The sequence below is a fragment of the Fopius arisanus genome, unplaced genomic scaffold (assembly GCF_000806365.1).
Source record: "Fopius arisanus strain USDA-PBARC FA_bdor unplaced genomic scaffold, ASM80636v1 scaffold00009, whole genome shotgun sequence".
NCBI classification, from domain to species: domain Eukaryota; kingdom Metazoa; phylum Arthropoda; class Insecta; order Hymenoptera; family Braconidae; genus Fopius; species Fopius arisanus.
This window is the reverse complement of record NW_011887748.1, coordinates 1,119,671-1,142,672: the sequence shown is the minus strand read 5'-3', so window position 1 is coordinate 1,142,672 and position 23,002 is coordinate 1,119,671. Positions and strand designations below refer to the sequence as shown.

General features: G+C 37.9%; 2 protein-coding genes across 9 annotated transcripts in view; both read left to right on the top strand.

The window, feature by feature from the left end:
• Positions 1-216: 216 nt before the first annotated feature.
• Positions 217-15,288, top strand: LOC105274081 (titin). Of its 3 annotated transcripts, none has more exons than XM_011316908.1 (17): positions 218-313; positions 529-846; positions 1,199-1,397; positions 2,101-2,402; positions 2,493-5,971; positions 6,049-6,248; positions 6,307-6,633; positions 7,068-7,245; positions 8,451-8,773; positions 8,852-9,053; positions 9,124-9,315; positions 9,393-9,751; positions 9,833-12,481; positions 12,558-12,705; positions 14,138-14,235; positions 14,320-14,500; positions 14,577-15,288. In XM_011316908.1, the coding sequence occupies exons 3-17, from the start codon at positions 1,233-1,235 to the stop codon at positions 14,684-14,686; spliced, it is 8,913 nt and encodes a 2,970-aa protein (XP_011315210.1). In that variant the 5' UTR covers positions 218-313; positions 529-846; positions 1,199-1,232; the 3' UTR covers positions 14,687-15,288. The 3 variants fall into 3 exon arrangements, with proteins under 3 accessions (XP_011315211.1, XP_011315210.1, XP_011315209.1); XM_011316907.1 differs by having other exon boundaries at positions 529-915; XM_011316909.1 differs by lacking the exons at positions 14,138-14,235; positions 14,320-14,500; positions 14,577-15,288 and adding an exon at positions 12,838-12,990 and having other exon boundaries at positions 217-313; positions 529-915.
• A 1,392-nt stretch (positions 15,289-16,680) lies between these two features.
• sls (sallimus) overlaps positions 16,681-23,002 on the top strand; it is a 62,616-nt gene continuing 56,294 nt past the window's right edge. The window contains exons 1-9 of one of the 6 annotated variants that reach the window (XM_011316915.1): positions 16,681-17,165; positions 18,107-18,146; positions 18,229-18,500; positions 18,583-20,127; positions 20,230-20,373; positions 20,450-20,707; positions 20,794-20,937; positions 21,021-21,293; positions 21,368-22,972. In XM_011316915.1, the coding sequence (XP_011315217.1) occupies positions 17,042-17,165; positions 18,107-18,146; positions 18,229-18,500; positions 18,583-20,127; positions 20,230-20,373; positions 20,450-20,707; positions 20,794-20,937; positions 21,021-21,293; positions 21,368-22,972 (4,405 nt within the window). In that variant the 5' untranslated portion in view covers positions 16,681-17,041. The remainder of the gene's footprint in view (positions 17,166-18,106; positions 18,147-18,228; positions 18,501-18,582; positions 20,128-20,229; positions 20,374-20,449; positions 20,708-20,793; positions 20,938-21,020; positions 21,294-21,367; positions 22,973-23,002) is intronic. The other 5 variants (XM_011316911.1, XM_011316913.1, XM_011316912.1 and 2 more) reach the window with 5 other exon arrangements.

The window sequence follows — 23,002 nt, the reverse complement described above, 5'->3', positions numbered from 1 at the left end:
CTTTCTTGCCAACAACATAAAAAACTTGAAGATGTAACATCGAGTATCTCCGTCAAGTGTTTCGTTTGTGCTGCCGCTGCAGTGTCAACAGTATAAATAATAAAAAAAAGGCCAGTTCCACTGATGTTAAGGCACTACTAGCACTCTGAACTACGAGGCAGCACTGGTTTAATGTGTGCAGGGGAAGAGAACATCTAAATAGCAACTGAATTACTCTCTCGCCCTGCGCAATCGATCTGACAGCATGGCGTTTCTTTAAATGTCATCATCGCGGGAATTTGAAATCAAAGATAATTACTCCCGACTATCATCTGTAAGCATTATCTCCAGGCTCTTCCCCACGCGATAATTCCATTTCCCAGGAAGATAGAGACGTATGAAAATTGATAGAAATTTAATTGCACCCCATGGGTAATGTCCTGGTCAACTGCAAATTACGAGTTCGCGCATGAAATTGCATCAATCGTCAGTGCAATTAATTACGAATAATGAATTCGTTGAGGTAATTGATTGTGTTGAATTTTTCAGTCTGGAGTGTTGACCCGCCAACTTTTAAACTGAGTTGTACGTGAAATTCAAGTGAGAATTGAAAGTTGCTGGTGCGTCTCTCACTTGCCGTCGTTTTTCGGTATCCCCGCAAGAGTAACAGGCTTGAAGATTCAGACGCACCTATGTATAGCACAGTTTATCAAATGTAGACGTCCAGTGTAAGTCGCGCCAGCTAACCGCTAGATTGTTTGTTACCTTCTCTCGTAAACACAATATTTTCGAATAAAACAGTGTAAAAAAATTTCTCCTTCATCTACTGTTATGTAAACCAAAGTGCCAATAAATTTGAAAGTAACGGTAATACCAGTTGGTGTTTAATAATTAATGTAATTGATAATTACTTGTTTATTTTGTGCGGCAATTTAGGTGAATATTGTTATATTGTCTTATTATTTTGTGTGCGGAATTTGAGACTTGAATTTCCATAGATTCCTTTGATACAAAAAATACAAAATATCCTGTCCAACCTTCTCCGAGTCGTCGGGCCGGTTTCGAGACCTACGCGTTTTTATTCTTACCCATACATCTGATCATCATCGATGTGTGATCTACCCGCAGTTACATGGAGAAAAACATGAATATATATCGAATTAAAAAATGTTTACTATGTAATTAACAAATAATTGTACAGAATTTGGAAATTTTGTAGAACTTGCCTGTGGAAAAAAAAACGAGAAGCCAAAATGGTAAACGATTATGCAGAGATTGCAAACAATGCAGAAATAAATAAACCGAATTGCGATGGAGAAAATGACACGGACAATCCCCTGGAATTACCAACAACAACGACAATTAGTACGATAGCTTTACAAAGTGGAAATACTCGTCTTGTCATTGCACTTCTGCAGGTGAGATTTCCATTAGAAATTATAGCTGCAATTTTTGAATAATTATGGGTTCATCAGTCCGACTGTTTTAACGCGTGACACAGTTAGTTCCCGATGATCAATCCATTGGGAAAATCTATTTATAAAATTCTCAATATAGAGAAGGCAGAGAACGGATGAATTATAGTCTAATATATAGAAAAATACTGGTGGTAATAATTCATTCGGATAGCAAGAAAAATATAGCATGTTTTTGTTTGAATATTCAAATAATCTTTTACCGACGATGACGACGGCTTTTTCTGTCATACTTTTTGCTTCATAAACGAATATAGATGTTAGTATAGAACGAAGTTTTCGAGCTTATATCCAAGGTTTAAATTTATCCTCCACGGGGTTTCGTAGAACGTGAGCAGAACTTGACTGTAGATTTTGCGAGGCATCGGAATGCCTAAACTTGAATAACGCGAACGCTCCACTGGAAATAACCAATATAGTTTTATCGAGTACTTGAGACACCAGATCCTCAATTTTTCATGTAAAAAAAAAATACGCTGAATTATTACCCCTCATATCATTCGCATAGATTAGACTACATAAGAAAAAAAAATGGATTTCGGCGTTAATGAGAGCTCAAGTCTTTTCCCGGATCAAATGGACAAAAAAAAATCATTCAACCTTGCCCAAAGGCCATGGAATGAGTACGAATTCGTTTTAATTGCAGAGTGGGAGCTTTTTGAAACTGAAAGTTCTGGAGATCTACCCTGAACTTTCGAAACTGGGGGTGACTGTTGAAACAGCAACCGATCTTGCAACTGCCCATGACGAAGTTCTGATCCATTTGAAAAATAAGCAGAGCCCTGTTGAAGAATTACTGCGACAAGCTGATCATCTCATTTCAACCCAAAAACCTCGAGCTGAAGTTTATGCAGCAATGGCAGATACTTTGGGTCAAGCCTGGAAAGATGTTAATGCCTTTCTAGAGCTTCGAAAACAAATTTTAGATCATAATGTTCTATTTCAATGGTGAGGCGTATAAATATTCCCTCAAAAAATCACAACAAATAATGAAATACCTCAATGTTATTGATAACTCATTAAATTTAATCTTTTTAGTTGCGCCGAAGAATTCAAAATAAATGCGACAGCTCTAGAAATCATCTGCACAGATGAGCAATTGCCGATAGAGATTGAATCAGTTAAAAAAATGATAAGTAAAATTCATGATGTTAGAAGAGATATGCTCAGTACTCTCCTCAGTACACTTCAAGAGGGCAAAGTCTTGATAGAACAGTTGCGTGAAGCAATTGATGGAGAATTAGATTTGCTGCCGGATCCCATGAGAGGTGACGTCGAAAATGCAATAGTTCACGTCGAGAAAAATCTCGAGGAGATACACGAGCAGAGAAAAATCACCGAAATGTATTTCAATACGAGGAAAAATCAATTGGAGCAGTGCTTAGCACTGGCTCTTCTGGCAATTGATCTGCGAAGTCTTGAAGTGACTCTCAATGAAAAAATTGCTGCTTTCAAAAGCAACGGCAATCACTTGGGCGATTCGTGTGCCAGTACCGAGGGATTGCTTCTCGATTTGAGAAATCTTCAGCAAGAAGCTAAAATATTCCAAGATCGATTACTGAAAATAACTAAATCGACCGAGAAACTTGTATTAGATGGGCATTTTGCTAGCGAACAAGCGACAGAAAAAGCGTATACTATTTTAGAAAAAGCTGCAGAGTATATAAATCAATTGGAAAACTATGAATATCTTCTCAATAGAGTAGGAAAATTCTTCGATTCGGTACAAACAGCTGTTGTAGAATTAAATTATTTGGAAATGAAGCTTTCAAACAACACATACCAGATATATTCAGCTGAATATATGAATTTTTATACTCAGGCTATCGAATCTCTATCGAAAATTACAATGAATTCTATAACCGAAGGATATGAAATACTCGAGATCGTCGGAAAAGGAACACCTGGGGCCGAGGGGGTGCGACAAGCCGTTGAGGAATTGGAAAATCGTAAACTAAAATTACACGAGCGATGTACATCATGTATAGAAGAAAATCTCATGGCTTGCGATGAATTCACGAAATTTTTCGACAAATACGAGACACTAAAGACGTGGCTTGAATTAACTATAGAAGCATTTATTCGTGACAATGCGAATTTGGGAAATGATTTTTCAATGGCCCAGACTTTTTACAAACAGCATGAAAAATTGTTGCAAGAGTTGAGAAAGCGGGAAAATGACGTACACGAATGTTTATCGAAATTTAATAATATTAATGTCGATTTGAGGAATGATGAGGGAAAAATTTTCCAGAAGGAAGACATTGATAAATACACCCATGGACTGAAGGACAAATGGTTGATCTTCGATAATATTATTGATGCTCGACTTCATTTGAGTTCTCTGTACATCGCAATTCACGAAAAAGCCGCAAATCTTTATAATGATTTTGATGTAATCAGTAATCAAATAAACGAGAGTGAGAATTTAGAGGAGAACGGGATGCCGCAAAATTTTGGGAAGAAATTGGGTGATCTCGGAACTCTCTATTCGGAATTGAAAAATGATGGGGAGAATTTCATCAGTGAAATCAATAAAAATACTGATCCGTATTTGGATAAATCTCATCCTAGGAATGTAGTGGAAATTATTTTAGAAAATTTTACAGCTAAACGCTTGAGCATTACGGAATCATGGGAACATTGGAAAATGTCAATGACAATTACGAGACAGATGAAGACTGAACAAGAGACCATAATTAAGGAGATCGTTAAAGTCTTGGAATTACTTTCGAGTGCGAAGAATCGATTATTTTGCAAATTAAATGTTGATGCTTTAACGCCTTCTGCGGTAATCGAAAATTTAGAGACAATGCAAAATGATTTTCTCTCTAAATTGGATACAGCATTCTCCCGTTTGCATTCAAAAATAAATAATTCCAATCGATACGAGAATTTGTGGAAAATAATGCAACAAAATGAGAAGCAGTGCCATGAATTATACAATAATTTACAGACGATTGTTCTGAAATATAAAGATCTACTGCAAGATTTCGTGGAGATGCTAGAATTTGTAAAAGGACTTGAACATAAATGTGGGGGTCTTTTACAGACACATGCAGGGAAAAAATCCCCTTCATTGATGATTTCCGAATCAAAAATTGATATCCAGGAAAATATAAATGAAATCAGTGAATTCAATGCAGCAATTGATCGAATTCTTCTGAAAGAATCGACAGGACCAGAGATGACAGAGAAAATTTCTGGAATTGACATGGAGCAATTGAAAAGAATTGATCACCGGACATTCGCGTATTTAATGAAAATGTCATCTGAACTGAGAGGACGAATTCAGAAATGTTTAGTATACTCTCGTTTTGCTGAAAATTTAAATTCCATCGACGAAGAAATACGCCAGTTGGGCATTCAACTGCAAGGGATCAGAGAGTTCCATCAATATTTCAGTGGTGATGAAATTTCATTGGTCAAATCTACATCTGATGCTTTCAAAAATGTCAATGAAATCATCAGCACTGTGGAAACAAAAGTGAATAAATTCATTATTACCACTGAGAAAAATATAGAGACGATCTATGATTCTCATTCAGCATCAAAAATTCGGGATGAATTAGCGAATCTAAAGAAAAAGTGGAATCAACTTGAATTATCAGTCAAAGAAATTCAGAAACGGATAGACGCAACTGTCGAATATTTCAAGTTACTTCAGGAAATAGAAAATTGGTACGCGGAGTTGAAAAAATTACTGGAGCATGCGACTAAAAAATCAGTCGGAGAGAAAATTCCCCGACATCCTGAGGATACGTTAAATGCAATTAAACAATATTTAGAAAAAGGGGAAGAACAACAAGAGAAGAGGATTAAAAAAATTCGTGAATTGTCGACGGAAATATTTGGGACTCAGCGATTACCGCAATTCAACAAAGTAATTATGGATAATCAGGAGACATTGGATTTATGCGCCGTGACAATATCTGAACTCCGCACATTAGCCGATAATATGGATAAGGCAGATAAAATTCGACGAGAGAATTCCGAAGAAAATGGAGATGAATCGAAGGCTATCGCTAAATCTACGAGCGATGGACAGGCAGCGATTGAACAACAAAGAGATAACACCAAAGTTGAAAAAACAACGACTATCATAACAGAAAGTACAATTCATATCCAGAAGAAAGCCACATTTACAGATAATTCTACAATCGATGTAAATACAATAATTCTGAAAAAACCCACAGCCATTGCGGATGATGAATGTATAAACAGGGAAATCAGTGGTCCACCCATTTTCATCAAACAATTGGAATCGATTTCCGTGAAAATCGGCGCTTCCCCCACAATTGAATGTACAGTCGAAGGAAATCCGTTACCAATAGTTCAATGGTATCGGAATGAAACGAATATCGATGATTCGCCGGATTATATTATCACATACAACAACGGTCAGGCGAAATTAAAATTTCTGGAAATCACCCCTGAAGATCGAGGACTTTACACTTGTAAAGCACGTAATAAACATGGAGAAGCCTCCACAGCAGCAATGGTTGAATTAATAAAAGGTAAATGCATTGAATTTCGTTGAATAATGGAAATAATTAAATTAATATAATGATTTATGGAGAAATGATTGATATAGATGATGAAACCTGTGGAACCGATGAAATCGAAAAATTATCGAGAACTTTTGCGAAATCAGATGATGAAAAAATGACAGCTGCTGTAGACGTACCTCAGTTCACACCCCCGAGTATCAAATTACATCTGCAAGACCTTCGAGTACATGAAGGAGGAAGTGCAACACTGGATTGTATAATTATTGGGCAACCCGAACCAGAAGTAGGATATTAATGAGTTATTGCTTTAGACAATTCCAATGACCTATATAAATTTCCAGGTAATCTGGTACCACGATGATCACCTGGTGAAAGAGTCTCCAGACCTTCAACTGCTATTCCAGGGAGACAAATGCTCACTGATAATTCATGAAGTCGTGATGAGTGATTTTGGAAGATACAAAGTAGTTGCTGTGAATTCTGAAGGAAAAATTTCGAGCGAATGCGCGTTATTGGTTCAACCGATCGAAATTAGTGAAATCGATACAAAATCGAAAAGAGATACGATGATTCCCCCTTTCTTCTCGGCAACTCTTGAAGATCGTTATAAATCCGTTGGAGAGTCAGCAAAATTCGAATGCACCGTTCATGGGACACCAGTGCCCGAGGTTATTTTCAATTTTATCCTCTCACAATATTTGATTCACTGCACCGAAGCGATCAAGGGTGACAAATGTAGAAGAGATGCCAAGGTTGATTATTATTATCCCCAATTTCGCTGCTGAATTTTTCGACAGTTATTGATAATATTTATTTCATTCATTCATTAATCACCGATAGACTGAACTGTCGCGAGTTTGGCACATACCAGACACATCCTATGCCAAGAAATGAATCTCAATGTTCCCTTATCCCATATTCCTAACCAGATCAATCCAAACGCATACTTCTTCAGCCCCAGTATTGTGTCCGATGGTTCGTCGTTTGTGCACGACATGTGGATATTTGTGCTTCTCTCAATAATTATCTTCGTACGAAATAATTACACGTAAATTATAAAGTAACTGATGACTCGATGGTAACGCTTTTGATATTTTTGTAGATACAATGGCTTTTCAATGACAAGCCCGTGAGGGATTGTCAAAATTTTTCTATATCCGCCGAAGGTGATCGTCGAATTCTCAAAATACCAGAGATAACTGGCGAACACGTGGGTTCCATCTCTTGCATTGCTGAAAATATTGCGGGGAAGGTCACATGCACAGCAAAACTCGATATTCGTAAGCATTTTATGATAGAATTTGTCTTGCTAGTGATTCAAATGTCCCATTTTTCTGCTTATTTACCCTCACAAGTTTTTTCCTCCGTCGAGATATTTTAAATTGTTTTCCCTCGTAAATACTACTCCTACTGCAACAATAATAATAATAGTGGAGCTAACGTGCAATGGTGCCACCGGACCGTTTATTAATAAACGTCTCTCATCGCACTTACATTTTCGAAGACGAAATTCATGAATAGAATACCAAGACTCACACATTCTTCTTCGCAAATAATGAATACGACAATGCGGACAATACGACAATATTATTTTGTTTAAAAAATTTTCTCGACATGTGTTTTTAAATAATATAATTTATTTGCAAGCGTCCGGTTCTCCGATCTTTGCAGTTAAAATAACATGAGAATATATCAATCGTCATGGATTTTAAAATGAAATTCGAATGTTTATTGAATTTTTTTAATGAAGCAATTGCAATATTGAATTGATACTGCATCGGGACTATCACTTTTTCATATGTGTGGTAAAGTGGTGCCCTAGACTCAGTATCCCGCTAATAGGCGTACAGAATTTCCGTTTTATTTTTATCATCACCGAATGGAACCGAAGTAAACCAGAAAGAGCGCATTGAAATTTCGTCCCGGCCGTATCCACAGTTAACTGCTGGTTCGACAATCTTAACGTTGTATAAAGTACGTTGTTTTTCGTTTTATTAAAACAACTGTTAATTACACAGAAATCATTTACAGCGACGTAACTACAACACCTTAACATCTCTGCCCCAGATTCTACTCTAAACACAGTATCTATTTCTACTCTTAACAAAAATAAATGTCAGTTTTTGTGATTACTGGTATGTTTTTTCAACTTATCAACAATAATTGAGTGAATAAGTTCCAAACGGGGTAATGAGTAAGTGGTTTGAAATTAATATTTCCGCAGATTGGATTTGACACATGAATACATTTGTACAAATTTTTGCACAAACTTTGCATGTGCAGTCTGTGGCTATTTCGATTTATTTAATTACATAATTACACGTCACGAGTAAATCCAAAAAGAGTCAAAATTGTCTTATGTACATGTTGTTTAGTCATCCCAGATGAAAGATGGGGTCAAGGGAAACTGAATGAGAGCATAAATTTATTTGCAGAATGCTATTACTGCAAATCTATTGATAACTCAATTAATCACTGTTGGCAGACGAGGGGATCGAAGAGAAAGACGTTATCGAGACAGACGATAGAATCGATATGCAACCATCGAGCAGTTGCGAGAGATACCTCCAACTAGAAACGAATAGTGCGGTACCTCACCAGATAGGTCAGGACGAAATTACCAAGATGTCCTCGTCAACAAGTCAGTCCCTGATGAGTAAATCATCTTGCATTAAAGAGTATAAATTATCATCTAAATCTAACATACTCGACTCGTGTCCGTTGAATTCCATGAATGGAATTCCTGCTCTGCACATTGAATCTCGAAAGTGCGTTAACGAAATTAATGGTGGCCAGCCAAATATTCAGGTAGAAAAATTATTGAATTGTGTTTCCAAAATATTAATTAGGGTATGGTGTACTGTCATTAATCATTATGTTATTTAGACTCATAAAGTTGAAGAGTTTCAAAGAATAATACGAGATGCGCCCGATAAAATTCAGCACGAAAAGCTCAAAATAATTAGCGACACTACCCCGAAAATTCAGAAACAAACTCGAAAGAATATAACTCCAAGATTCATAACACCGATTACTGGAATGATTGTTGATCAAGGCAGTAATGTAATTCTAGAAGGCGTAATCGATGGTAATGTCACCGACAAATACTCATGAAATTAATTAGAATGTAAGCATCATGTATTTATGATTCGTTGAAGGTTTCCCCCAACCAAAAATTACGTGGAGCAAAAATGGTCAAGATGTGGATAATAACGTAAAGACGAGTTTTGAACATAATCACGTTCGATTGGAATTGAAAAACGTGAATGTTAAAGATGCTGGAAGATATACTTGCACAGCTATAAATGAAGTTGGAAATGCGAGCAGTACTGCTGATCTTGTTGTGAAAAGTAATGAATTACACACGTGACCCGTATAAAATTGACCACGAGAATTAAATTCTATCTCAATGTTGAATAATTTTCAGAAACGATTTTCCCGCCAGTCTTCGGTAAACGGCTGCAGGCACAAATAGCCAAGACTGGTGAACGCGTAATTATGGAAGTGGAGATCACCGGAACTCCAGAGCCAACGGTGACATGGTACAAAGATGATGAACCGTTGATGGATACTGATGGGGAATTACGCCAACTCGGTAATTGTTATCTATTAATTATCGAACGCGCTGAGAAAAGGCACGCAGGAAAATATATGGTGAATGCGGCAAATGCTGGAGGCGAAGCTCAAAGTATCGCAGATTTCGCTGTCTTCGAACCAACTCCAGACACAATGGTGGAGGTCCATAAAACAATTGTGTACGAAAACATGGCAGATAAAGATTTGAAGGTAAGTATTCATAACATTGTTGGAAGACAAATGTAAAATATATTTGGAATAATGAGGATCACTGGAAATGATGATTTGCAGCTGGACGAGAAGAAAAGTCAGTTGCCCTCTGCTGCTTTGACTGCTGAGCATATTGCTACAACGATGATTCAACCGAGTCCTATTCTGAAGACACTTGTGCCACCACCATCTTCTACGACACCATTACTCCGGAGGATTGAACTGATAACGCCGACAACATCTACGAAGACATCCAAAAAAACTGAAGAAATCGTTGAAAAGGCGACACGATCTGAGATGATCTCATCAACGATTGAGTCACATCAGAGTGAAACAAAATCAGAACAAAAATTTCACATGAAACTTCAACACGAAGCCCCTGATTTGATAATTGATAATGCGAAGGAATCATCTTCGACACGATTAGTTCAAGATGTTATGAAAAAAATGGATACGAAAACAGTGGATTCCACTGAGACTCAAGACAACGATAACATCGAAACTTCAGTACTGGCGAAAAAAGATGCATTAAATTTCTTTGAATCAATGGCCAAAGAAGGCGAGACTGCACCAAAAATTAATAGAGCTGTAATAGATTTAAATGAAGAGGCCAAAGATGGAAATTACGATGTGAAGGTTGATAAATTAACAAAGAATTATGAGAGATCGACGAAATTCGAGGAAGTCCGAGGAAGCAATGAAACTGAAGTACAATCGAAGAAATTGGTTCAGAATATCTCGAATAAATTGCAGAATTCCGGAATGAAAGATAAAGGAATCGAAAACGTGATGATAGATTTTCCTTACGACAATTATAAATTACCGCTGTTGAATACGCAACGGACTATTCTGGAAGATACCACGGCATCGGGTTCACCGATTCACGGTACTTTAACTATTTCTAAATTAGCTGCTCAATCCGAAAGCGCAGAGAAAATGCTTTCTGGTTTCAATCTGACCCCTGGCCCTCCTCCGGAAATCGATTACATGCCAAAAAGAACTGACGATGCAGTTGAAAAACGAACAGATGTTTTATCGAAGACGAAGCAACTGGAACAATTTCAAACGACAAGTTGCGCTCCTCCCGTTGGAGGTGTCCAAATTTTTCCAAGTGGTCATCAATCAAAAAAGACAGATGAAAAAACAAAGATGTCTAAAAGTCAAATGGTTTCATTCAACGAATCGTCCGATACCATGAAGGATACATCACGAAAATACGAAGAAACAGAAAATGTAACCGAAAAATGGTGGTCTTCAACATCGAATTTGGAAACACGTTCCGATATTTCAACGGATTTATCCGATTACAGATGTCAATCTGCTGCATCTTTCAGTCAATTGGACCGATCATTATCTCCGAAGCCATCGGTTGACGGATTGGCAATGGAAAAAGCTTGGGCTAAAAAAGCCGACACCAGTAGAAAATCGTGGCCACCGCTGAAGAGTTACCCCAATACATCGAATCTTAATGACCACGCGGAGAATAATGAACCGTTGACAAGTAAAGTGACGTCTCATGAGAAAAGAGAAGAAGTTTCTGAAATTCCTGGGTGTGGAATAACAAAGACAAAGATTGAGTCATCAAGCAGCTTAGAAACACGATCTTGGAATAGTAAGGAGAATCGAATGGAGGAAACGGTTATTGAAAAGCCAGGAATTATTCCGAATTCGTCACCAAAGAGTCCAATCTACACTCCTCAAGTGCCAGTGAAGATGTATAAAGCTGAGACGATTAAAGTTGATCATACATTGAATTCTAATGAAGAGCAATCAATCACTAAAAAATACTCGTCTCAGTGTAAAGTTGATGAGAGCTACCAAACGAGTCAGAAAATTTCTGCCTTGGAGAAATTGGAGGCACCAAATTTGGTGAAGGCTGCAACATCATCTCCAAGATCTGCTCCGGTGCAGCTTTACCATAACGCAAGTGATAATGCTTCAAGCTGCATGAGGAATGGAAAAGCCAAAGATTTTCAATCTTCATCGTCGATATTCAGAGGAACACTAGCAACAGCCCCAAAACACAGTGCCAATATACAATTGTACAAGACAAATACTCCGACGCTATCGACTGATCCTGGTATTATTCTGGAACCAGGTACCCCTCCGGAAATTGGGTACATACCAATGTCCGTTTATGAAGAAAAAAATATTATGACGGAGAAGACAGTTGTGAGAAATCCCGTAGAGATTCCACCGCCATTTCAAAGGCAAAACTTTTCCGCTGAGAGTGATTTTGAATCAGATTTCGGATCGTACAAATCTAAATGTCGATCTTGTGAGAGTGATCATGAAGAACCGAAATACAGAAGAGTCAAAGCGCCAATTCCAAAACAACCGAGACCAAAATCAGCAGAACCAGAGCCACTACCACCTTCGAGTTTTGAAATTCCACCTCCCGAATTGACAGGTCCATCTAGACCGATGTCAATGGCAATGCCAGTTTCTAGTCGTCAACAAGAAAGGGGAGGCATTGATTTTTTGACCCCAGGATCACCACCGACGTACGTCCAATCAAATATCAAACCTGACTCGCCAAAAATGAAGAGTCGACTTTTTGAAAAAGTCAGTGGATACATGGCTGATACAGACGAACCCATCAATAATTCCACTAAAACCTCATCATTCTCAAAAAATTACGAGAAAAGCGAAAGTGTTTTCATGTCTTCCAGCAATCAGTCTTACAAAAGCTCATCAACTTATGGCAGTAATGATTTCGGAGCGCCTAAGGTGCGGTATTTCAGATTCGCAAAATTATTTTGAAGTCCCTGCTATCAATTTTTACGAGGGATTTTCATTTTTACAGGAATCAAGAGGTCTATTCAAATTCGCTGGGAGCGAATCTTGGACAACAGACCCTGGAAACAATTATAGCAATAGAATATCTATGGCAGAGTCACGTAATGAAACAAAAAAGAATTACTGTTCAAAGTCTTCGAGACCAGTAGCATCAGGTAAAAATTGAACTTCAATTGCGTGATAATAATTTCTTTTATGCAAATACTAGCTGACACCAGACTTGGGAGAGAGCAGCACGTTAAATAGTACTAACAATTATTCTGACTTGCGTAATATTTTCTTTTCAGATTTATATTAAATATTTATAGTCCTGAAGTCAACTGAACTTTCTATTGCACTGCTTTGCGTCTTAGCTTTATTAGGCACCATAGATACTGTCGCTAATTGCTTTATAATGCATAATTCTTGTTAAATGGATATTTGAATAAGCTTGAATAAATTTCATCTGATTTAATGCAAATTTCATTCTTCTAAAGACTCAATTCATTTTCACTTGTCCACCAATTACATACTTTAATATTCAGGAACTGAGAAACAAATCATTGAATCGATTTACTCATCATCCATTTCCGAGATAACCGAAAAACAAATGTATGAAAAATTGGAGAAAACATTTCATTCATCTGAAAATACAACAGCACATCATCCAATTGTCACACGAAAATCTGTTCTATTGCCTGGTTCACCGCCAGAAATTGCATACGCACCTGAGAGACGAATATCTCTTGAAAAATCCAACGAGGTATTACATTTAAATACTGTAACACCCGATGTGAAAAAAATGGCTCGAGTCCAGGACTCGTCGCAATGTAATAGAAGAACGGTTAATGTGGAACAGATGAATCATGTAATGAAATTTGAAGACCACTCTATGTACGCTAATGTTCAAAGTCCGTGTCAATTTTCACGGGATCAATCAGATTACGAGAGCGATGATTCAGTAAGAATTCGACCCAGATGGACTCCGCGAGGAAGCCAGACGGAGGATCCGCGATACAAAAAAGTGGAACCACCTCGATATAATTCACACTATCTCTCTTCCAAGGAATACGATAAAAGAGTTATCACAGAATCGAACGTGCCATTCACGAGCCGAAATCCAGTTTCCACTTTTGATAATTCCCAGGTGACTTTAGGTGGAATGGAAAAACGAATGTATCATAGCAATCAGCGAATTGTCGATTCTCTAAAAACATTACCTGCGAATGAAGATGATAAATCACTAACCGAACATCTTTTTGAGTACAATATCGGAGAGGCTGCTAATAGTAAGAACCCTTCGGAAGATTTTACATCTTCTTGTTATACTTTTTTTTATGTTAGCGTCATTATTTATAGATAATTCAATGAAGATCATCATTCATCGCTTATTGCACCATAGAACCGTCAAAATACGAGGGGACCTTATACAACAGTGATGTTTACTCAATAAATATTAAATATTCATTGTGTAAATACACCACGTCTGGGGTTCTTGTATATGCGTGTATATATGTACTTGTATGGTTATTAAATTAATTTTTGAATACAGTGAAAGCAAAAGGCTTTCTCGGTTTTTGTTTAAAATTCATTATTTCTGTTTCTTAGATCGATCACGAATGGACAATTCTACAGTCTCTAGAGAGAAAGATATTATTCAACCGTATCTAGACATTTTACCAAAGAAAGCCCCTTTTTTTACCACGGTAATTTTTACTGAACTGATTGAATGTGTAGATTAATTTCTGTAGTAATATTTGATATTATCTTTTTTTCTCTTGCTATTGCAGCCGCTTAAAGATATCGCTGTGGTCATGGGCCAGACCGCAAGGTTTGAATGTATAATTGAAGCCGAACCACAGCCTGAAGTTTATTGGTCGAAAAATGGCGAGATTATTCAAGATTCCTGTCATTTCGAGGTCCATTACAGAAATGGTGTATGCCGGCTAGTCATACCCATTGCATATCCCGGTAATTCACTGGATTTATTCGTGTTATTTTGGGTTTAAAAATAGATGTTTTATTTTCATCATTAAATTTTCAACAGATGATACTGCTACATACGTATGTACAGCGGTAAATCAACTCGGATCCAATACTACCTCCGCGACTTTGCATGTGAAAGGTAATAGAAGATCCATACAAGCAATTCATTAACAAGAAATGGGAATGACATTCGGTTAAGCCGTAATACTGACCGTAATGAGCCGTGGTAAAGGTGATTGTAATCAGCGGTGGTGGGAAATTATTCTCTTGTAATCTTGCTTTTAGTACTATAATTCAATCCTTTGTGGCAATTTACACACAATCGAGAGGAGAAACTGACGGCAGAGTATTATAATTTACGCATTATTATGTCTTCGTTGTAGTTATTTTCAAAATGGTGAATAAATTGTACATTTTTCGAAGTAATCGCTCAAAAAAATGATAGTACTAATTAATATCGGTTCAAGAATATCCAGATATTTTTGGAGTTTTCAATCAATTTCCAATCAACTTTAATTACATCATTAGAAATATGATATTCGTTTTGTTGTTAATTTCATAATTGAAAACAGTCGTCAGTTACTTCTCTCTTTTATGCACTCCATTGGAAGAACTCATAATAGAATTGTTCCACATGAATATAATGGAATAAAATGGGGAAATAAATCGTCTCTTGTCATTATTTTGTAACAGAGCTGCACGACTTTTATAAATTCATGGAAATAAATATTTACTGGTTGTTAGAGTGAATAAAATTAAACTGTTTTCATTTATCCCTACAATGTTTTCTCAATTGTTCCTTTCCACAACTGTCTCTCTGTCCTAACCAACGAACTGACATAATAAATTTAATGTAGTTCAGAATTAATAATGAGTTAATAATTTATTGTTAATGAATAATCATTTTTTTACGATATCAAGCCACAATTTCTTTTCAATACAACTCGCTTGGGTGCACTACATAAGGTATATAGGCTCAACTCCTTTGCAATTACTCATAAATCTTCGATCACCGGTCTTTACTTTAGAGAATAATATTTAATCGTTTCAAGTTAATTACGGAATTCTTTGATTTCAATTCCCCCCGCCTTTTGAGCATTCTAATGTCCTCTATTATATGAATATATGAAATTAATGATTGGTAGATGAAACAAATTTATTCTAAAAAGATTTTGAATGACTTCTCACTTTTCCTCGGTCGCCCTTATTTTTTCAACTGCATGGAAGCTGAATACTGATCCAATTTCTGTATTGTGGTAAGTATCAAAAATAGATTGTAAAGTAATCTTGGAATGCGTATAGGATAATATGAGTCCATGTTCCAAAAATAAGAGGAAACATAACAGCTCTTGGTGTCGGTATGGACAACTGCGTCCCCACATATCTCGATTATTCAACAACTGAAAAATAGATGCGATCATCCGAGGCACCCCCGAATGACTAATTGTTTGTCAAATATTTTTTTATCAGTACCGCTCAATTGACTGCCAAGAACAATATAAGATTGACTAAATTTTCTACTGTCGCGCGCAGAGACTAGACGTTATTAATTCTCTTTTTACCCACACCTGGTCGGTGGAACATAAAGGAATATGCCAGAATGTAATACAAGAATGTTGAAACATGAAACATTACACATTGTATTCATACTAAAAATATGAGAGTAATTCATGTTTTTGCGGAATTAGTAGAGTATAACCAATAGCACAGAAACAAAATCACACGATTATGCAATGAAAAACGTTGGAAAATATTATAAAGCGGTGAATCAATTAATTAAATCAAAATAGGTGCGTAAAAATGAAGTAATTGCCGAGTGGTTGAAGAGGAAAACGAGTGAAAAGCGACGATTATACCGATGGATATAAATATAATGCAGGAAATGAATGAGTGCATCTTAGCGTTACTAGTAAAATTATCTACGTTACGCATTCATGCCAACACGCAAAGTTATCCATCTGCCTCTTTTTGTTGTCCTTCGTGGATAATAATATTATTATAATATAGACTTAACTGTGATGATTAATCATTAATCGTTTTTTATTGCCATCGCTACCGGCGCTCAAGAGCAAGAAGAAGATATCCCCTCCCGACTTTCTTCCACTCCCTTCCTAAAAGACAGTCATAATCTAACGCGCGAGCGCATAACCATCAGCAATCCCAGGATAGCTCCATCCAGTCACCGGCATAATCCCGATTCACATTCGATCGACGTCTTGGTTTTAAAGTGTAACTCGGGGAAATCCATTTCTTTTCGATTATGACTTGACTCTCAATGAAACCATAGTTTAATCCAAAGTTGTTATAAACCCAGTTTTTGTGTTTTAATATTTATTTATAATAAACTAGTCCTAGTCCCGAAAAGAAATATCTAAGTTAACGAAATAGGAATTAGTGTTTTATCAGTGTTATCATCAGTGCTGATTGTGCGTGGCCAACAGACGGGATATTTAGTCTTTATGACCTAGTGATTTTGCATCTCGCAGACAGATTCGTAATTCATCATTGGCAATAATAATTTCAAAAATGAAGCGGCAAACGTCGCAAAATCAGCAACAGCAGCAGGAGCAGAGGATGATACAAGAGCAATATACTCATCACCATACAGAAAGACAAATTACAAGACAGGAAATCGTCAGTCAGCAGAGAGGTCGGTTCATTATCTCTGGCTTTGTTGCTCCATTTTATTATCAAATAAAATTTACCGATCCTCGCGCACTTTTTCGCTCGCATTCTTTCATTATAGATCTCGTCTTTTGGATGAATTTTTTTTTTTTGTCGCAAGGGGTTCTATTTTCGTGCGAGAGCATGAAATGCGTTCCACTCAGTCTTCCCCTAAAAATAGAGTCTCGGTGGAACGCTTTGGAGATTTGTTCATCATATGCCACTAGTTTTCTCATTATAGGAAGAATGCTTATTTTGCTTTAATGCGCATAGCAGTTTGGAAACTCTTATTTCATGTGAGAGCTATTGAGTCCTCATTTTTATGGAGAAAATTCACGGACACGATTCTTGGAGAGTGACCGAGTGAATGGCTGATGCCCATAAATACCGCATTACGGCGCTATTACGAAGATAATGCTTATTTGATGACTTATCAATTTCTCTGGACAATTGGACTACATTTCGGTGTTGAATAAATAGATTACCATTAAACACATGATATATATTCCGTTCGTGATGAGTAATAACTGTAAATAAGACAACAAGACTCACACATAAGACACGTTTCATCATACATGTATCACAAACGAACCGTTCGTGTAAAGATAGTTGCTCCTAAAATGGTTCCCGGTAACGCGATCTCGTCTCGAATAAAAATAGTTCAGCAGTCAGCCAGTTACTGTATCCCTCTAACATCCAGTTACGATACTATGCCATTTTATAAATATATATATATCCTTTTTCAACTATTTTTCTACTTATGCATTCCATACGGATGAATGCCGAATTAATAATTCGATTTGATAGGATCTTTCTTCTCAGATATTCAGGCGCTGAATTTTTAGATAAAATAGGTAGACCTCAGCAGGAGGTAAGCCGGAAAACTTCTGGTCTTCTTCTTGTCTAACTGATAATTTTGTTTTGCAGTACAAGGTGAGGTGATTATGACAACGACATCAGCTCCTCGGTAAATATTATTTATTGTTAATTCATCAGGTACTGTCGTCTTATTTGTCAATGATGGGTAATGGATATTTAAAATGATATAGAGTTGCTGGTGGGCCTGGAGAGTCAGCGCCGATATTCGAGAAAATATTCAAAGATGCACGATTTGCTCAAGGAGGCAATGCCATTTTTGAGGGACGAGTCCGCGGTAATCCTAAACCAACTGTCACTTGGACTCATGAAAATAAACCACTCCAGCAATCTCGAAAAGTCCGAATGTCATACAATGAAACAAGTGGTGATGTAACCCTGCAAATCAATCAAATTGGACCCGGTGATGAAGGAGAATATACTTGCAATGCTCGAAACCCTCTCGGTATTAATTATTTTACCTCCACTGTATTACCAATATATATCAATAAGTGAATATAAATCAACGAACCTGTTGTTAATTTCAGGAGAAGCGATTTGTGCAGTTTGCATTCAACCTGAGGGATTTGGACAAATGCCGAAGCAATCTCAAAAAGATTATCAGCAGCGCTACTCTCAGACTATCGACAAACGATTTATCAATGGATCCACAACGTCAACTACCACCACTACGATTGAGGATTTCAAGGTGGACACATTTGAATATCGACTGCTTCGAGAAAAAGACTTTCGTGAATCCAATACTCGTCGTTATGTTGGCGAAACGGATGCTATGATATCCACAACCGCAGACAGAAATTTGGGTCCTATTGCACCACCAGAGTTTGGACAAAAATTGCGAAGTTCAAAATTGATTGAAGGATCTGACGCAGTCTTCACTACAAGGTTATCAGGAAATCCCAAAGTCAGAACTACGTGGTTTAAAGATGGTCAAAGAGTTAGACAGTCTCAGCGAATGGAAACTGTTTACTCGAACCAGCAAGCTACATTGCGAATTAAAAACGCAACTCAAGCAGATAGTGGCCATTACACGCTACTCGCTGAAAACCCTCAAGGATGTACAGCGAGTTCAGCTTATCTTGCAATTGAACCGACCGATCAAACCGATTATGTTCAGAAGGAATCTGTGAAAACAATGGAGACTCTCATGAATATTGGTGTGAGTGATGGCCCTGATAGTGACAAAGCATTGGCCCCTAACTTCCTACGAACATGTGGTGATCGTGATGTAACAGAGGGAAAAATGACAAGATTTGACTGTCGCGTGACTGGTAAGCCCTATCCAGAAGTAACATGGTATATCAATGGATATCCCGCGGTAAATGACGCCACGCACAAAATTCTGGTGAACGAGAGTGGAAGCAATTCGCTGATGATCACTAATGTCACACGATCAGACGCTGGAATAATAACATGTGTTGCCAGAAACAAAGCCGGCGAAACATCCTTCAAATGTAATCTGCATGTCATTGAGAAAGAGCAAGTAGTAGCACCCAAGTTCGTAGAGCGATTCACAACAGCGAACGTCAAAGAAGGTGAACCAGTGGTTTTCAGTGCGAGAGCAGTTGGCACCCCAATACCTCGTATAATTTGGCAAAAAGATGGTGTGCCAATAGCAGCTGGACCTGATGTTTCGATTACAAATGACGGTAATGGAGCCTCAATTCTCGATATACCATACGCGAAAGTGTCTGATGCCGCTTGGTATCAGTGTACCGCCCAAAATGTTGCTGGATCAACAGCAACTCGCGCTAGATTATTTGTCGAGACCTTCAAAGAAAGCACTACCCCGGAACCAAGACGCCTGAATTTACCTCGACCGACTAAAGTTATCGAACCAGAACCTGCACCTGGCCCCGAAGTGATTTACCTAAGACACGTAGAACGTGCTAAACCCTATCTCCCTCCAGCCGAGGAAGATAGAATTTATCCACCTCCACGTTTCATCGTTCCATTGAAGGATGTATATCAAATTGAAGGTGGGCGCATTCGCTTCGAGGCCAGAATCGAACCGGTGGGCGACCCAACAATGAGGGTCGAATGGTATGTCAATGGAAAATCTCTGGAAGCCAGTGAGTATTCAATCTATAATTATTACGATTAATTGATAGTCCATGGCATCAATTGCCTGGATTTTCATATTAATCATCTAATCTCGTTCATTCTTTCATGAGGCTCCCGAGCTACAGCCCTCTTTAGGTTCGGCTTCATCTCACTGGACTTGATTAGTGTCCTTCTCCAAGATAGTGGGGAATACGTCTGCCGCGTTGTAAGTTCCGCTGGTTTCGCCGAATCGCGTGCTAATGCCAGTATTACAGGTGGGTAAAATATAGTGGAAAGGGCTCTCGGAATTTTGCAGAAAGCACGCTAATAAAAATCATTAATGGATTTCAGCGCGAGCGACAATCGAACAAACTAGTCAATATCCAGACAGCTTGCAGTATATTCAACAGCTTGAGGATTCCTCTAAATATCAAAGACACGAGAGTGTAGAAGAAGTTTCATCTCAACGACCAGTGTTTATCCGTCCACTACAGAACCTAGGGGAATTACAAGAAGGGAGAAATGCTCATTTTGAAGCTCAATTAACTCCCGTCAGTGATCCCACTATGAAAGTCGAGTGGTATAAGGACGGAAAACCAATTACAGCTAGTAAGAAAAATATATTTCAATATTATTGTAACAGTCGATCGCGGTGAATATTTTTATATTGATATATTCGATAAATTTCCCCTAAGGTTCAAGAATCACGACAATCTTCAATTTCGGTTACGTCTCACTAAACATCATGCACCTACGGGTTGAAGATGCTGGTTCTTATACAGTACGAGCTGTAAATCGGTCTGGAGATGCAATAAGTACCGGATCTCTCAAAGTCTTTGGTAAATCCCTAGATATTTTTGAAACCTGATTCGATTATTGACCTGACCAATACCTAACACATTGGAAAAAAAATTGATTTTAGCACGCACCAGTGTAACAGGTGACCTCGGAATCCCTGAGCAACAGAAATATATTGAAGCTACTGAGGAGCTCGAGTCTTATCAGCAGAATTTGCATAAAAAATATGTGATGGAGCAACCAGAGCAAACGAATCCACCGGAATTCAAATCACCAATTAAAGATCAAATTAATATTCGCGAAGGAGGATTTTGTCACTTCGAGGCTCGTTTAGAGCCAGTGAATGATCCCGATCTTAGAGTCGAATGGCTCAAAAATGGATGTCCAGTAGAAGCTAGTAAGTTTGCATATTGAATTGAATATTTCTTCATGCGTTGATTAAATGAATACTTTACATGTACTTTTCTCAAGGTTCGAGAATAACAACATTTTTCAACTTCGGCTATGTGGCGCTGACATTGAAGCACGTTACAATTCACGATGTGGGTGTGTATACGTGTCGTGCCTATAACAAAGTAGGAGAGGCCCGAACCAATGCTCAATTAAGTGTCATAAGTAAGAACGACATTATTTATGACAGCCAACATCCGCAAGGTTTACAAAAAATTCAAAATCTCGAGGATTCTAGTCGTTATTCACGCCAAGTTCAAGAAGACACCCAAATGATTGAAAAGCCTCGATTTTTGGGACCTCTAAAAGGCACCAATAAAATCGTAGAAGGACAACGTGCACATTTTGAAGCGCGAGTCGAACCTCAGAGTGATTTAACCATGAAAATCGAATGGTATCACAATGGCAAACCAATAACAGCTGCTAATAGAATACAAACATATCATGATTTTGGATACGTTGCTATCGACATACTTCAAGTGCGCTCTGAAGACGCTGGAACTTATACAGTAATAGCCAGAAATCCTGCGGGAGAGGCTCGTCTTCAAGGAACAATGACCGTTGAAACACGTTCCGATATTGATACTAGTACCATGCACCGTGGAATTTACGAGAAGACTCAACGTCTAGAAGAATCAAAGTTCGTTGAACCTCAATATAATATTGAAGAGATTTCAAAATCTAAACCCATATTTGTTCAACCACTGAGTGATCCGAAACCAGTGAGTGAAGGCAAAAACATTCACCTTGAATGCCGTTTGGAACCCATGGGCGATCCTACAATGCGCGTGGAATGGTTCCACAATGGACGCCCCGTAACAGTTGGCTCAAGATTTCGAACTTATTACGATTTCGGTTTTGTAGCGCTAGATATAGTCCATGCCATTGCTTTGGATTCTGGTGAATACACTGTCAGGGCGACAAATCATCTTGGTAGTGCGCACACTTCTGCTTGTGTCAGAGTTATCGCTAAATCGGATATTGTAACTGATACACAAAATGAACAATCCCTCGAACAAATACAGATGTTGGAAGATGCCTCGAAATACAGAAGACACATTCAAGAAGATGTAACAGTTGTTCAAGCCCCTCAATTTACAAGACCACTTCACAACATTGAAACGGTTGAATTAACTAATGTACATCTCGAGTGCCGGCTTCAACCAGTTGGTGATGCGTCAATGAGAGTCGACTGGTTTGTCAATGGTCAAGCTGTAACGACTGGTCACCGGTTCCGGCCGTCCTACGAATTTGATTATGTTGCTCTCGATATCCTTGGAGTTTATCCTGAAGATTCAGGAGTTTATACCTGCCAAGCACGCAATCAACTTGGTGAAGCTGTAACTTCATGTTCAGTGCGGGTTCACGCTAAACAACAATTGCTGTTGGAAAGTCAGCATCCCGAAGGCCTCGAGAGAATTCAATATTTGGAGGATGCGTCTAGGTATAAAAAACGCGATATTATTGATGAATGCGTCAATGTCAAACCTAAATTCATTACTGCACCAAAAAATCAAGAGAATCTACGAGAAGGTCAGCATGCACACTTTGAATGTAAACTCGAACCCGTAACAGATTCTAACTTGAAGGTAGAGTGGTTCAAAAATGGACGTCCAGTCACAATAGGTAATTCGAATTTTTTCATGCGATAGAAAT